The 16,807-nt window shown below is 39.8% G+C and overlaps 1 protein-coding gene across 1 annotated transcript in view; it reads right to left on the bottom strand.

The window, feature by feature from the left end:
- zcchc24 (zinc finger, CCHC domain containing 24) overlaps positions 1-16,807 on the bottom strand; it is a 134,756-nt gene that overhangs the window by 88,801 nt on the left and 29,148 nt on the right. The window contains exon 2 of the mRNA XM_061911757.1: positions 7,925-8,125. Within this exon, the coding sequence (XP_061767741.1) occupies positions 7,925-8,125 (201 nt within the window). The remainder of the gene's footprint in view (positions 1-7,924; positions 8,126-16,807) is intronic.

Consider the following 16,807-nt stretch of genomic DNA (forward strand, 5'->3'; position numbering starts at 1 on the left):
AAGGGTGGCGGATGTTGCCTAGCAACACATTCTGTATGAAAACAAACACACCCCCCATTTACACTGCATCCATTGCAACAGCACGTCATTCCGTGTGCGTCGTTTTAATCAGCCAAATCCAAGGCGGGACAGGTTAGGGGCTGGGTGGGCTTGCTTAGTTCAGCGAGTTGAAGCAAATCATGAGCGCAAGTGGAAGACATCTTGGAAGCGAGCCAAGGCGTGGCGGCGGCAAGCGAAGGGGCATTCTGCTCATAACTGGGGGAGCGACCTCATTTTCCCCAATAAAAGAGGCTTTACATAACACTGCTGTCACCACGACAAGGGAGCGCTGGGCTCGGCAGTCTTGGGGCTTTTCACTCAACTTCCCTAAAGATTGTCTCCGCATTAAAATACGTCCTGAAAATCAACTAATGCCCTAATTAGTTTAATTGACATTTTGACTCTTAACCTTAATACCTATGATGCAATGTTGACTAGTAATACATTAAAGTAGCCCAAAACCTTCCCTGGAAGTAACTTCAAGGAAGCTTGAGCGACATGAAGAAAATATTTTTTAAACCTTACCCAACATTATCTTCATACTTAAATCAATCAATCAATCAATGTTTACTTATATAGCCCTAAATCACTAGTGTCTCAAAGGGCTGCACAAACCACTACCACATCCTCGGTAGGCCCACATAAGGGCAAGGAAAACTCACACCCAGTGGGACGTCGGTGACAATGATGACTATGAGAAACCTTGGAGAGGAGGAAAGCAATGGATGTCGAGCGGGTCTAACATGATACTGTGAAAGTTCAATCCATAATGGATCCAACACAGCAGCGAGAGTCCCGTTCACAGCGGAGCCAGCAGGAAAACATTGTACCCAATGTTCCTGGCAAGAAATCTGCGTTCAAAGGACTCCGGCTTATTATCAATCAATCAATCAATCAATGTTTACTTATATAGCCCTAAATCACTAGTGTCTCAAAGGGCTGCACAAACCACCACGACATCCTCGGTAGGCCCACATAAGGGCAAGGAAAACTCACACCCAGTGGGACGTCGGTGACAATAATGATCCAGTGGGACGTCTGTGACAATAATGATTATGAGAACCTTAGAGAGGAGGAAAGCAATGGATGTCGAGCGGGTCTAACATGATACTGTGAAAGTTCAATCCACAATGGATCCAACACAGTCGCGAGAGTCCAGTCCAAAGCGGGTCCAACTCAGCAGCGAGAGTCCCGTTCACAGCGGAGCCAGCAGGAAACCATCCCAAGCGGAGGCGGATCAGCAGCGCAGAGATGTCGAGGCGGATCAGCAGCGCAGAAATGTCCCCAGCCGATACACAGGCAAGCAGTACATGGCCACCGGATCGGACCGGACCCCCTCCACAGGGGAGAGTGGGACATAGAAGAAAAAGAAAAGAAACAGCAGATCAACTGGTCTAAAAAGGGAGTCTATTTAAAGGCTACAGTATACAAATGAGTTTTAAGGTGAGACTTATTATTATTATTATTATTAGTGATTCCCAAAGCCCAAAAAAAGTCTGCGGGCTATAGAGCGTTTTCATTCCGGGCTCCAGTACTCTGGAATGCCCTCCCGGTAACAGTTCGAGATGCCACCTGAGTAGAAGCATTTAAGTCTCACCTTAAAGGTCATTTGTATACTCTAGCCTTTAAATAGACTCCCTTTTTAGACTAGTTGATCTGCCGTTTCTTTTCTTTTTCTCCTATGTCCCACTCTCCCTTGTGGAGGGGGTCCGGTCCGATCCGGTGGCCATGTACTGCTTGCCTGTGTATCGGCTGGGGACATCTCTGCGCTGCTGATCCGCCTCCGCTTGGGATGGTTTCCTGCTGGCTCCGCTGTGAACGGGACTCTCGCTGCTGTGTTGGATCCGCTTTGGACCGCACTCTCGCGACTGTGTTGGATCCATTGTGGATTGAACTCTCACAGTATCATGTTAGACCCGCTCGGCATCCATTGCTTTCCTCCTCTCCAAGGTTCTCATAGTCATCATTGTCACCGACGTCCCACTGGGTGTGAGTTTTTCCTTGCCCTTATGTGGGCCTACCGAGGATGTCGTAGTGGTTTGTGCAGCCCTTTGAGACACTATTGATTTAGGGCTATATAAGTAAACATTGATTGATTGATTGATTGAACTCTACAGCATCCAGAGCCTTAAGGAACTCCGGAATTGCGATGCATTTAAAAATCGATTATTTCCCGCACCTCTGTTGGATATATTGTTCAAGAGATGATTAAATCTGGATCCAAAATTGCAGCTATCAGTACAAGTCTGTGTGTGTTTTGAGGGCCACGGAATTGAACCCTCCGCCAGGTGATCGCCTAATCGTATAAGTGATATAGCACGATTGGAAAGTACAGGCCGGCCCGGAGAGAGCGTTAAATAACCGCCATGTTGATGAAGTGTGTCGGCGCGGAGGGCTTTTGGAGGCTTTCGCGGCATTTTGAATTACAGCTGGCATTTTTACAACGGCTGAAACGAAAACCAGAAGGAGTCTTGATTTTTTTTTTTTGTTTCTGGGGTGGGGGGGTAGATGGGAGTTTGACCCTGGAATGTTGACATCTTTTCTGCACTATTACAGCTCTCCATTTTCTCCATTTTCTACCGCTTATTCCCTTTCGGGGTCGCGGGGGGCGCTGGCGCCTACCTCAGCTACAATCGGGCGGAAGGCGGGGTACACCCTGGACAAGTCGCCACCTCATCGCAGGGCCAACACAGATAGACAGACAACATTCACACTCACATTCACACACTAGGGACCATTTTAGTGTTGCCAATCAACCTATCCCCAGGTGCATGTCTTTGGAAGTGGGAGGAAGCCGGAGTACCCGGAGGGAACCCACGCATTCACGGGGAGAACATGCAAACTCCACACAGAAAGATCCCGAGCCTGGATTTGAACCCAGGACTGCAGGACCTTCGTATTGTGAGGCAGACGCACTAACCCCTCTGCCACCGTGAAGCCATTACAGCTTATTTCAAACATCATTTCAACGCCTTATTTCGAGAGGAGAGCCTCCAAAAAGGGTGTTTTGACAGAGATACGGAAAAGACGACACACGTAGCGCCTCGTGTTTGACTGCATGGACACTTTCTCCTGTGATTAGCGTCCCGGTCGTTTGATGAAGCCGTACTTCTTGGAAAAACAAAAGGAGGCCGTTCTCTCCTGGCCAGATCCCCGTCACTGTGGTCAGCAGATGATCTAATTCCCAAACATTGGGTCCGTTGGCTCGGTCCGGCCAGATATTTCATCAGTGCGCAGGTTTTTTAGGGACCAGCCATCATGTGTCATAAAGCCGGTCAAAGCGTTTTAATCTCACATCTGCTCCTCGTTATTGTTCCACGCAAAAGAAACCTGCGCCTCACCCAGGCCAGGGAAACGAAGAAGCAAAAAGAAGGAAAAATGATGCAAGCGGGAGTCGGACTGCAAAATCCATTTTCTGGGGTAGGGTCTGGTGAAAAGTGGATCATTAGGAGGCTCTGTTTTCTACTCTGGAGTTTGCATTCACAGGTCATCATAGGACGACTGGAGCAAAGTGAATCCATCCATTTTCTACCGCTTATTCCCTTTTGGGGTCGCGGGGGGCGCTGGCGCCTATCTCAGCTACAATTGGGCGGAAGGCGGGGTACACCCTGGACAAGTCGCCACCTTATCGCAGGGCCAACATTCACACTCACATTCACACACTAGGGACCATTTAGTGTTGCCAATCAACCTATCCCCAGGTGCATGTCTTTGGAGGTGGGAGGAAGCCGGAGTACCCGGAGGGAACCCACGCAGTCACGGGGAGAACATGCAAACTCCACACAGAAAGATCCCGAGCCTGGATTTGAACCCAGGACTGCAGGAACTTCGTATTGTGAGGCAGGCGCACTAACCCCTCTGCCACCGTGAAGCCCCCAGCAAAGTGAATACTTAGCGTTAATATGAACAATTTTGAGCTACAGACTTTATTTTAAGAAGCATTTAAGTCTCACCTTAAAACTCATCTGTATACTCTAACCTTTAAATAGACCTCCTTTTTAGACCAGTTGATCTGCCGCTTCTTTTCTTTCTCCTATGTCCCCCCCCCCCCTCCCTTGTGGAGGAGGTCCAGTCCGATGACCATGGATTAAGTACTGGCTGTCCAGAGTCGGGACCCAGGATGGACCGCTCGCCTGTGTATCGGTTGGGGACATCTCTACGCTGCTGATCCGCCTCCGCTTGGGATGGTTTCCTGTGGACGGGACTCTCGCTGCTGTCTTTGATCCGCTTGAACTGAACTCTCGCGGCTGTGTTGGAGCCACTATGGATTGAACTTTCACAGTATCATGTTAGACCCGCTCGACATCCATTGCTTTCGGTCCCCTAGAGGGGGTGGGGGGGGTTGCCCACATCTGAGGTCCTCTCCAAGGTTTCTCATAGTCAGCATTGCCACTGGCGTCCCACTGGATGTGAATTCTCCCTGCCCACTGGGTGTGAGTTTTCCTTGCCCTTTTGTGGGTTCTTCCGAGGATGTTGTAGTCGTAATGATTTGTGCAGTCCTTTGAGACATTTGTGATTTGGGGCTATATAAATAAATAAACATTGATTGACATGCGGAGTAATCACTCTTCATTCTCTAGCAGGTGACTTTTCAAATGATGCTACGTATTAGCAGTAATGCTACTTTTTGTAAGCCCCACACTTGACAAATTATGGTTGTCTGTTCGACATCTTCCCACTTGAAGCCAAGCCACCGCCAGACGATGGACCCCTTCTTGTTTTTTTTTAGGAATTAATTCTTCCTTCATTCGCACCTCCTTTCTCTCGTATTACCTATACGACATCCATTGCTTTCGGTCCCCTAAAGGGGGAGGGGTGCCCGCATCTGAGGTCCTCTCCAAGGTTTCTCATAGTCAGCATTGTCACTGGCGTCCCACTGGATGTGAATTCTCCCTGCCCACTGGGTGTGAGTTTTCCTTGCCCTTTTGTGGGTTCTTCCGAGGATGTTGTAGTCGTAATGATTTGTGCAGTCCTTTGAGACATTTGTGATTTGGGGCTATATAAATAAACATTGATTGATTGATTGATTGATGTGTAGCAAAGCCTTTTTTGTATTTTTTTTTTTTCCGTTTGTCATGATCTGTGGTCCGGATCATGTTTAGTTTAGTTAGCTTCTGTTAGTTTTGGATTTCTTTAGTTCCTGATTGCACTTCCTTGTTTGTTTTGTCACTATGATTTTCACCTGCCTATGTTTGGGACACACCTGTGCCTAATCTAGAGACACTATTTAAGCCTGCCTTTTCCGGTCACTCGTCGTGGATTCGTTGTTTGCATACGCAACAGTTACGTGGGTATTTCTGGGCTCCTAGTTTTGATCTCTGCGCTAAGTTCTTTTCTAAGTTTGCTTGCCTATTTGTTGTTTCTTGCCTACATGTTGGTAGTTGGATGTTTTGCACGGATTAAATCATATTTCTACATTCACGCTGCCGCCCGGAGTGTCCGTGTTGCACTTGGGTAACGATCACCCAGCAAGTTGCAACCCCAGTTGTGACACCGTTAAACTTTAAAGTTTTCTGAAAGCCCAGAATTTCAAATTGTTCTCACATTTGGCGCTCATAGACCGGATCTTTGGACGCATGTTGTTCATTACATAAGGTTAAAAAAGTATTATATACCGTTTTTTTTCGGACTTTAAGGCACATTTTAAGGCACTTGTGATTTAGGGCTATATAAATAAACAGTGATTGATTGATTGATTGATTAAAATCGTTTCATTTTCTCAAAACTCAACTGCGCGCCTTATAACCCGGTGCGCCTAATGTACGGAATCATTTTGGTTGTGCTTACCGACCCCGAAGCTATTTTATTTGGTAAATGGTGAAATGAAAAGTGTGACCAGAATTTCAAACGTTTTCTCACATTTGGCGCTCATAGACCGGATCTTTGGACGCACGTTGTTCATTACATAAGGTTAAAAAAGTATTATATAACGTTTTTTTCGGACTATAAGGCACATTTTAAGGCACTTGTGATTTAGGGCTATATAAATAAACAATTATTTATTGATTGATTGATTGATTAAAATCGTTTAATTTTCTCAAAATTCAACTGCTCGCCTTATCATTTTGGTTGTGCTTACCGATCCCGAAGCTATTTTATTTGGTACATGGTGAAATGAAAAGTGTGACCAGTAGATGGCAATCACACATAAGAGATATGTGTAGACTGCAAGTAAACAACACCAGAATGTTATATGTTCCATTGAAAATATAGAACATTCCACACGGCGCTCCAAAAAAAAAAAATCTAAATACTTTAGTATAACTTTGGTAAGCTATAAAGCCACAGCGCTTGATGGATTGTGTTATGCTTCAATATAGAAGTATTATTATGGTGTGTGTATAAGGTAAGACATATTATCTGGCGTTTTCAACACCAGACTGTTTCATGAGGGGTTCCCTCAATCTCCTGATGATTGAGGGAACCCCTCATGAAACAGTTCCGTAGAGATGATGTAGTCTTGTGATTTTTCCCACACCTACATACATACATACATACATACATATACATATATATATATATATGTACACACATATATATATATATATATATATATATATATACATATATATATATATATATGTGTGTACATATATATATAGATATATATATATACACATATATATATATATACATATATATATTATATATACATACATACATACATATACATACATATATGTATATATAAATATATACACATACATACACACACATATATATATATATATATATATATATATATATATATGTATTTAAATGTGTGTGTGTGTGTGTGTGTGTGTGTGTGTGTGTGTGTGTGTGTGTGTGTGTGTAATGTATATTTATATGCAGTCTGCTTTTGGCCCCATTTTTTTTTAGCCCAATGCGTCCCCCAGGGTAAAAAGTTTAGACACTCCTGATCTAGTGGTGCGCCAAGGAATCACTCGATTAAAGTACAGTGTTTTATACTATATACTGTTCAAACTGTGTGTAATGTTACAGTGGCGAAAAATAATAAACATATGTTAAAAAAATCTCTACCTTGTTTTTAATAAATACTTAGACCTACGATGCTGCTGTATGTTAATGTTGCTCATTATGATGTCATTTGGAGGGACACATTTTTTTCTGAGGTGATTCTTGGCGAAACAATTCGAAGACCACTGCCCAAGACATTGTTAAGTATGACTCACGCATCTTGAAAACATTTAGGATTTATTGGGGCGGCGGCAATATGTGCTTATCAGTAACTTTTGCTGACGATAAATCGCACACAATGTCGTTAAAAACAAACTGTATTAATACCGTCGGAGTAGTGGTTCAGTATTACATCCATTTTTATGGCTCTTTCATTTTTACGAGGACACACTGTGACACTTCACTAACTATAACATAACAAGGCTGCCTTCTTATTGAGAGACTAGTCTGGGTGATTCATAGCATTGATTATCGCATGCTTTTAAAAGATAAGTGGGTTTATGACGACAGCTGGGACCTGCATAATAACACCAAGAAAGTGGAGCATATAACAAAAAAAAAACCAAATCTTTGGCGGAACCAGGAAAGACAGCTGTTCGTGAATCAAGGCAAGGAGAGACAACTTGAACCTTGAACTAGCCCGACTTGTTTATCTCGCCGCTTACGGCAGATGACTCGGAGAGGCCGGTCGCACAAGTACACAAACGCTTGCACACATGACTTCCGAAGACAGAGGCCAGTCTGTTTTACAAGTAGGTCAGAGCGGAGACCGAGTGCCAGAGAGACAGAGAACGAGAGCCAAGAGAGCAAGATCCACATTCATGTGAACCCAATTAAAAAGATCATTACAGCAAACACCACATAAGTCATCCGGCAGAAAACAAAACATGTCATCCCTCCATCCCGCCCGCTACGTAACCCCTACCTGAGGGCAGTCTTTGATGTAGTGGCCTTTGTTGAAGCACAGGTGGCACAGGTAGTTGGGCGGGGGTCTCTTGTTGGGCTTCCTTGGTTCTGATGACAGGGTAAGGTCTGAGAAGTGGTCCGTCAGGGAGTTGAGTCCATCCACGATGTTGTTGAGGGAGCCGTAGGGCGATACATTCTTATATACGTTGTTGTTTAAGGCCTAGGAAATGAGAGAGGGGTGAGGTTAGCGGGGTAGGTCGATCTTATTCTGTTTTTAAACAACTCTTAAAACTCTTTTTAAACATTTCTCAGGGTGCTTTGTGTCCGAGTCCAGCTAGAATTCAGTTCTAAGTGTGAACACAGTAATTGGAGTCGGACCAAATCAGTGTCTTCTTTGGTCTAAACTAGGGTTGTACGGTATACGGTATAGTTTGCGTACCAGGAAGGCGTTGGTGTGGAGGATGCTATCCTTTACCTGCTGCATCGAGCCCACTCACACCTGGATAAGGGAAATGGCACTGTGAGGATCCTGTTCCTGGACTTCTCGAGTGCCTTTAATCAATCAATCAATCAATCAATCAATGTTTACTTATATAGCCCTAAATCACTAGTGTCTCAAAGGGCTGCACAAACCACTACGACATCCTCGGTAGGCCCACATAAGGGCAAGGAAAACTCACACCCAGTGGGACGTCGGTGACAATGATGACTATGAGAACCTTAGAGAGGAGGAAAGCAATGGATGTCGAGCGGATCTAACATGATACTGTGAAAGTTCAATCCACAATGGATACAACACAGTCGCGAGAGTCCAGTCCAAGGAGGATCCAAGACACAGCAGCGAGAGTCCCGTTCACAGCGGAGCCAGCAGGAAACCATCCCAAGCGTAGGCGGACCAGCAGCGCAGAGATGTCCCCAGCCGGTACACAGGCGAGCAGTACATGGCCACCGGATCGGACCGGACCCCCTCCACACGGGAGAGTGGGACATAGAAGAAAAAGAAAAGAAACGGCAGATCAACTGGTCTAAAAAGGGAGTCTATTTAAAGGCTAATACCATCCAGCCCCGCCTCCTTCAGGACAAGCTCTACAAAATGCAAGTGGACCCCTGCCTGGTTGCCTGGATTTCGAACTACCTCACCGACAGGCCACAGTACGTCAGACTGAAGGACATCACGTTCGACACTGTGATCAGCGGCACCGGAGCACCGCAGGGAACGGTGCTGGCCCCTCTTCTCTTCACCCTGTACACCGCTGACTTCTGCTACAACTCAGAGCTGTGTCACATCCAGAAGTACGCGGGTGCATCAGGGACGACAGAGAGGAGGAGTTTCGGAATCTGGTGAGGGACTTTGTTGTCTGGTGCCACACCAACGTCTTGCAGCTCAATCCGTCAAAGACCAAGGAGCTGGTCATTGACTTTGGGAGCTCGAGTCCACGGTCACAACCTATTGTGATCGAGGGAGTTGAGGTACAGACCGTGGACTCATTCAAGTACCTCAGGGTTTGGGTGGACAATAAGCTGGACTGGACTGTTAACACGGACCACCAGTACAAGAAAGGACAGAGCAGGCTGTACTTCCTCAGGAGACTGCACTCCTTCAACATTTGTAAAAAACTCCTGTGGATGTACTACCAGTCTGTGGTTGCCAGTGTAGTGTGCTGGGGGGCAGTACATCTAAGAAGGACAGCTCCAGACTTGAGAAACTGATCAGGCGGGCCGGTTCTACAATGGGAATGAAACTGGACTCACTGGTGACGGTGGCAGAGAAGAGGACTGTTGACTAACTGGTGAAAATCCTGGATGATGCCAGTCACCCTCTGCATAGTGTTATCAGTAGCCAGAGGAGCCTGTTCAGTTCTAGACTGCTTCATCCCAAGTGCAGGACTAATAGACTCAAGAACTCCTTTGTCCCACACGCCATTAGACTGTACAACTCCTGTCTGGGACGGGGGGCGGGGGGTACTAGGATGACAGGGGATGCAAAACATTAACAGTGCAATACTTTTCATAACATGGTCACTACTGCCTACTTTGTCTTGTTATATTCTTATTTTACTGTTATATTCTTATTCCCATTGTTTTTATTCTTTTTGTAATATTTCTCTATTTTGTTTCCTTTTAAACCCCCATTATTTACTTTTTTTTTTTTTTTTTTTTTTAATTGATCTCAACTCTGTACACTGCTGCTGGAATTTTAATTTTCCTGAAGGAACTCCCCTGAAGGAATCAATAAAGTACTATCTATCTATCTATACCGGTAATAGTATAGTTTTTGATTGATTGATTGATTGATACTTTTATTAGTAGATTGCACAGTACAGTACATATTCCGTACAATTGACCACTAAATGGTAACACCCGAGTAAGTTTTTCAACTTGTTTAAGTCGGGGTCCACGTTAATCAATTCATGGTACAAATATATACTATCAACATAATACAGTCATCACACAAGTTAATCATCATAGTATGTACATTGAATTATTTACATTATTTACAATCCGGGGGGTGGGATGAGGAGCTTTGGTTGATATCAGAACTTCAGTCACCTAATCCTAGGTCTAAATGTCACAAAACATGTCTAATACTTGGTTTAAATGTCACAAAACATTTCTAATCGTCTAAATGTCACAAAACGTGTCTAATACTTGGTCTAAATGTCTCAAAACATGTCTAATACTTGGTCAAAATGTCACAAAACGTGTCTAATCCTAGGTCTAAATGTCACAAAACATGTCTGATACTTGGTTTAAATGTCACAAAACATGTCTAATCGTCTAAACGTCACAAAACGTGTCTCATACTTGGTCTAAATGTCATCAAACATGTCTAATAGCCGAAATGTTACAAAACATGTATAATACTTGGTTTAAATGTCACAAAACATGTATAATACTTGGTTTAAATGTCACAAAACATGTATAATACTAGGTTTAAATGTCACAAAACATGAGTAATACTTGGTGTAAATGTCACAAAACATGTCTAATAGTCCAAATGTCACAAAACATGTCTAATACTTGGTCTAAATGTCATCCAACATGTCTAATAGTCAAAATGTCACAAAAACTGTCTCATACTTGGTCGAAATGTCACTAAACATTTAAAAAAATACTTGGTCTAAATGTCACAAAACATGTCTAATAGTCTAAATGTCTCAAAACGTGTTTAATACTTGGTTTAAATGTCACAAAACGTGTTTCATACTTGGTCAAAATGTCACAGAATGTGTCTAATACTTGGTCTAAATGTCACAAAACATATCTAATAAGCTAAATGTCACAAAATGTGTCTAATATTTGGTCTAAATGTCACAAAACATGTCTAATACTTGGTCAAAATGTCACAAAACGTGTCTATAGTTTTTGAGTGATTGATTGATTGATACTTTTATTAGTAGATTGCACAGTTCAGTACATATTCCGTACAATTGACCACTAAATGGTAACACCCCAATAAGTTTTTCAACTTGTTTAAGTCGGGGTCCACGTTAATCAATTCATGGTACAAATATATACTATCAACATAATACAGTCATCACACAAGTTAATCATCATAGTATATACATTGAATTATTTACATTATTTACAATCCGGGGGGTGGGATGAGGAGCTTTGGTTGATATCAGAACTTCAGTCACCTAATCCTAGGTCTAAATGTCACAAAACATGTCTAATACTTGGTTTAAATGTCACAAAACATGTCTAATACTTGGTTTAAATGTCACAAAACATGTCTAATCGTCTAAATGTCACAAAACGTGTCTAATACTTGGTCTAAATGTCACAAAAGGAGTCTAATCCTAGGTCTACATGTCTCAAAACATGTCTAATACTTGGTCAAAATGTCACAAAACGTGTCTAATCCTAGGTCTAAATGTCACAAAACATGTCTAATACTTGGTTTAAATGTCACAAAACATGTCTAATCGTCTAAACGTCACAAAACGTGTCTCATACTTGGTCTAAATGTCATCAAACATGTCTAATAGCCGAAATGTCACAAAACATGTATAATACTTGGTTTAAATGTCACAAAACATGTATAATACTAGGTTTAAATGTCACAAAACATGTATAATACTTGGTTTAAATGTCACAAAACATGAGTAATACTTGGTGTAAATGTCACAAAACATGTCTAATAGTCCAAATGTCACAAAACATGTCTAATACTTGGTCTAAATGTCATCCAACATGTCTAATAGTCAAAATGTCACAAAACGTGTCTCATACTTGGTCGAAATGTCACTAAACATTTAAAAAAATACTTGGTCTAAATGTCACAAAACATGTCTAATAGTCTAAATGTCTCAAAACGTGTTTAATACTTGGTTTAAATGTCACAAAACATGTATAATACTTGGTTTAAATGTCACAAAACATGTATAATACTTGGTTTAAATGTCACAAAACATGTATAATACTTGGTTTAAATGTCACAAAACATGTATAATACTTGGTTTAAATGTCACAAAACATGAGTAATACTTGGTGTAAATGTCACAAAACATGTCTAATAGCCTAAATGTCACAAAACATGTCTAATACTTGGTCTAAATGTCATCCAACATGTCTAATAGTCAAAATGTCACAAAACGTGTCTCATACTTGGTCGAAATGTCACTAAACATTTAAAAAAATACTTGGTCTAAATGTCACAAAACATGTCTAATAGTCTAAATGTCTCAAAACGTGTTTAATACTTGGTTTAAATGTCTCAAAACGTGTTTCATACTTGGTCAAAATGTCACAGAATGTGTCTAATAGTCTAAATGTCTCAAAACGTGTTTAATACTTGGTCTAAATGTCACAAAACATATCTAATAAGCTAAATGTCACAAAATGTGTCTAATATTTGGTCTAAATGTCACAAAACATGTCTAATACTTGGTCAAAATGTCACAAAACGTGTCTATAGTTTTTGATTGATTGATTGATTGATACTTTTATTAGTAGATTGCACAGTACAGTACATATTCCGTACAATTGACCACTAAATGGTAACACCCCAATAAGTTTTTCAACTTGTTTAAGTCGGGGTCCACGTTAATCAATTCATGGTACAAATATATACTATCAACATAATACAGTCATCACACAAGTTAATCATCATAGTATGTACATTGAATTATTTACATTATTTACAATCCGGGGGGGTGGGATGAGGAGCTTTGGTTGATATCAGAACTTCAGTCACCTAATCCTAGGTCTAAATGTCACAAAACATGTCTAATACTTGGTTTAAATGTCACAAAACATGTCTAATACTTGGTTTAAATGTCACAAAACATGTCTAATCGTCTAAATGTCACAAAACGTGTCTAATACTTGGTCTAAATGTCACAAAAGGAGTCTAATCCTAGGTCTACATGTCTCAAAACATGTCTAATACTTGGTCAAAATGTCACAAAACGTGTCTAATCCTAGGTCTAAATGTCACAAAACATGTCTAATACTTGGTTTAAATGTCACAAAACATGTCTAATCGTCTAAACGTCACAAAACGTGTCTCATACTTGGTCTAAATGTCATCAAACAAGTCTAATAGCCGAAATGTCACAAAACATGTATAATACTTGGTTTAAATGTCACAAAACATGTATAATACTTGGTTTAAATGTCACAAAACATGTATAATACTAGGTTTAAATGTCACAAAACATGTATAATACTTGGTTTAAATGTCACAAAACATGTATAATACTTGGTTTAAATGTCACAAAACATGTCTAATCGTCTAAACGTCACAAAACGTGTCTCATACTTGGTCTAAATGTCATCAAACAAGTCTAATAGCCGAAATGTCACAAAACATGTATAATACTAGGTTTAAATGTCACAAAACATGTATAATACTTGGTTTAAATGTCACAAAACATGTATAATACTTGGTTTAAATGTCACAAAACATGAGTAATACTTGGTGTAAATGTCACAAAACATGTCTAATAGTCCAAATGTCACAAAACATGTCTAATACTTGGTTTAAATGTCACAAAACATGTCTAATCGTCTAAACGTCACAAAACGTGTCTCATACTTGGTCTAAATGTCATCAAACATGTCTAATAGCCGAAATGTCACAAAACATGTATAATACTTGGTTTAAATGTCACAAAACATGTATAATACTTGGTTTAAATGTCACAAAACATGTATAATACTTGGTTTAAATGTCACAAAACATGTTTAATACTAGGTTTAAATGTCACAAAACATGAGTAATACTTGGTGTAAATGTCACAAAACATGTCTAATAGTCCAAATGTCACAAAACATGTCTAATACTTGGTTTAAATGTCACAAAACATGTCTAATCGTCTAAACGTCACAAAACGTGTCTCATACTTGGTCTAAATGTCATCAAACATGTCTAATAGCCGAAATGTCACAAAACATGTATAATACTTGGTTTAAATGTCACAAAACATGTATAATACTTGGTTTAAATGTCACAAAACATGTATAATACTTGGTTTAAATGTCACAAAACATGTTTAATACTAGGTTTAAATGTCACAAAACATGAGTAATACTTGGTGTAAATGTCACAAAACATGAGTAATACTTGGTGTAAATGTCACAAAACATGTCTAATAGTCCAAATGTCACAAAACATGTCTAATACTTGGTCTAAATGTCATCCAACATGTCTAATAGTCAAAATGTCACAAAACGTGTCTCATACTTGGTCGAAATGTCACTAAACATTTAAAAAAATACTTGGTCTAAATGTCACAAAACATGTCTAATAGTCTAAATGTCTCAAAACGTGTTTAATACTTGGTTTAAATGTCACAAAACGTGTTTCATACTTGGTCAAAATGTCACAGAATGTGTCTAATACTTGGTCTAAATGTCACAAAACTTATCTAATAAGCTAAATGTCACAAAATGTGTCTAATATTTGGTCTAAATGTCACAAAACATGTCTAATACTTGGTCAAAATGTCACAAAACGTGTCTATAGTTTTTGATTGATTGATTGATTGATACTTTTATTAGTAGATTGCACAGTACAGTACATATTCCGTACAATTGACCACTAAATGGTAACACCCGAGTAAGTTTTTCAACTTGTTTAAGTCGGGGTCCACGTTAATCAATTCATGGTACAAATATATACTATCAACATAATACAGTCATCACACAAGTTAATCATCATAGTATGTACATTGAATTATTTACATTATTTACAATCCGGGGGGTGGGTGGGGAGCTTTGGTTGATATCAGAACTTCAGTCACCTAATCCTAGGTCCAAATGTCACAAAACATGTCTAATACTTGGTTTAAATGTCACAAAACATGTCTAATCGTCTAAATGTCACAAAACGTGTCTAATACTTGGTCTAAATGTCACAAAAGGAGTCTAATCCTAGGTCTACATGTCTCAAAACATGTCTAATACTTGGTTTAAATGTCACAAAACATGTCTAATCGTCTAAACGTCACAAAACGTGTCTCATACTTGGTCTAAATGTCATCAAACATGTCTAATAGCCGAAATGTCACAAAACATGTATAATACTTGGTTTAAATGTCACAAAACATGTATAATACTTGGTTTAAATGTCACAAAACATGTATAATACTTGGTTTAAATGTCACAAAACATGTATAATACTAGGTTTAAATGTCACAAAACATGAGTAATACTTGGTGTAAATGTCACAAAACATGTCTAATAGTCCAAATGTCACAAAACATGTCTAATACTTGGTCTAAATGTCATCCAACATGTCTAATAGTCAAAATGTCACAAAACGTGTCTAATCCTAGGTCTAAATGTCACAAAACATGTCTAATACTTGGTTTAAATGTCACAAAACATGTCTAATCGTCTAAACGTCACAAAACGTGTCTCATACTTGGTCTAAATGTCATCAAACATGTCTAATAGCCGAAATGTCACAAAACATGTATAATACTTGGTTTAAATGTCACAAAACATGTATAATACTTGGTTTAAATGTCACAAAACATGTATAATACTAGGTTTAAATGTCACAAAACATGTATAATACTAGGTTTAAATGTCACAAAACATGAGTAATACTTGGTGTAAATGTCACAAAACATGTCTAATAGTCCAAATGTCACAAAACATGTCTAATACTTGGTCTAAATGTCATCCAACATGTCTAATAGTCAAAATGTCACAAAACGTGTCTCATACTTGGTCGAAATGTCACTAAACATTTAAAAAAATACTTGGTCTAAATGTCACAAAACATGTCTAATAGTCTAAATGTCTCAAAACGTGTTTAATACTTGGTTTAAATGTCACAAAACGTGTTTCATACTTGGTCAAAATGTCACAGAATGTGTCTAATACTTGGTCTAAATGTCAAAAAACATATCTAATAAGCTAAATGTCACAAAATGTGTCTAATATTTGGTCTAAATGTCACAAAACGTGTCTAATACTTGGTTTAAATGTCCCAAAACATGTCTAATACTTGGTCAAAATGTCACAAAACGTGTCTATAGTTTTTGATTGATTGATTGATTGATACTTTTATTAGTAGATTGCACAGTTCAGTACATATTCCGTACAATTGACCACTAAATGGTAACACCCCAATAAGTTTTTCAACTTGTTTAAGTCGGGGTCCACGTTAATCAATTCATGGTACAAATATATACTATCAACATAATACAGTCATCACACAAGTTAATCATCATAGTATGTACATTGAATTATTTACATTATTTACAATCCGGGGGGTGGGATGAGGAGCTTTGGTTGATATCAGAACTTCAGTCACCTAATCCTAGGTCTAAATGTCACAAAACATGTCTAATACTTGGTTTAAATGTCACAAAAGGAGTCTAATCCTAGGTCTACATGTCTCAAAACATGTCTAATACTTGGTCAAAATGTCACAAAACGTGTC

This window comes from Nerophis ophidion, linkage group LG09 (assembly GCF_033978795.1).
Source record: "Nerophis ophidion isolate RoL-2023_Sa linkage group LG09, RoL_Noph_v1.0, whole genome shotgun sequence".
Lineage (NCBI taxonomy): Eukaryota > Metazoa > Chordata > Actinopteri > Syngnathiformes > Syngnathidae > Nerophis > Nerophis ophidion.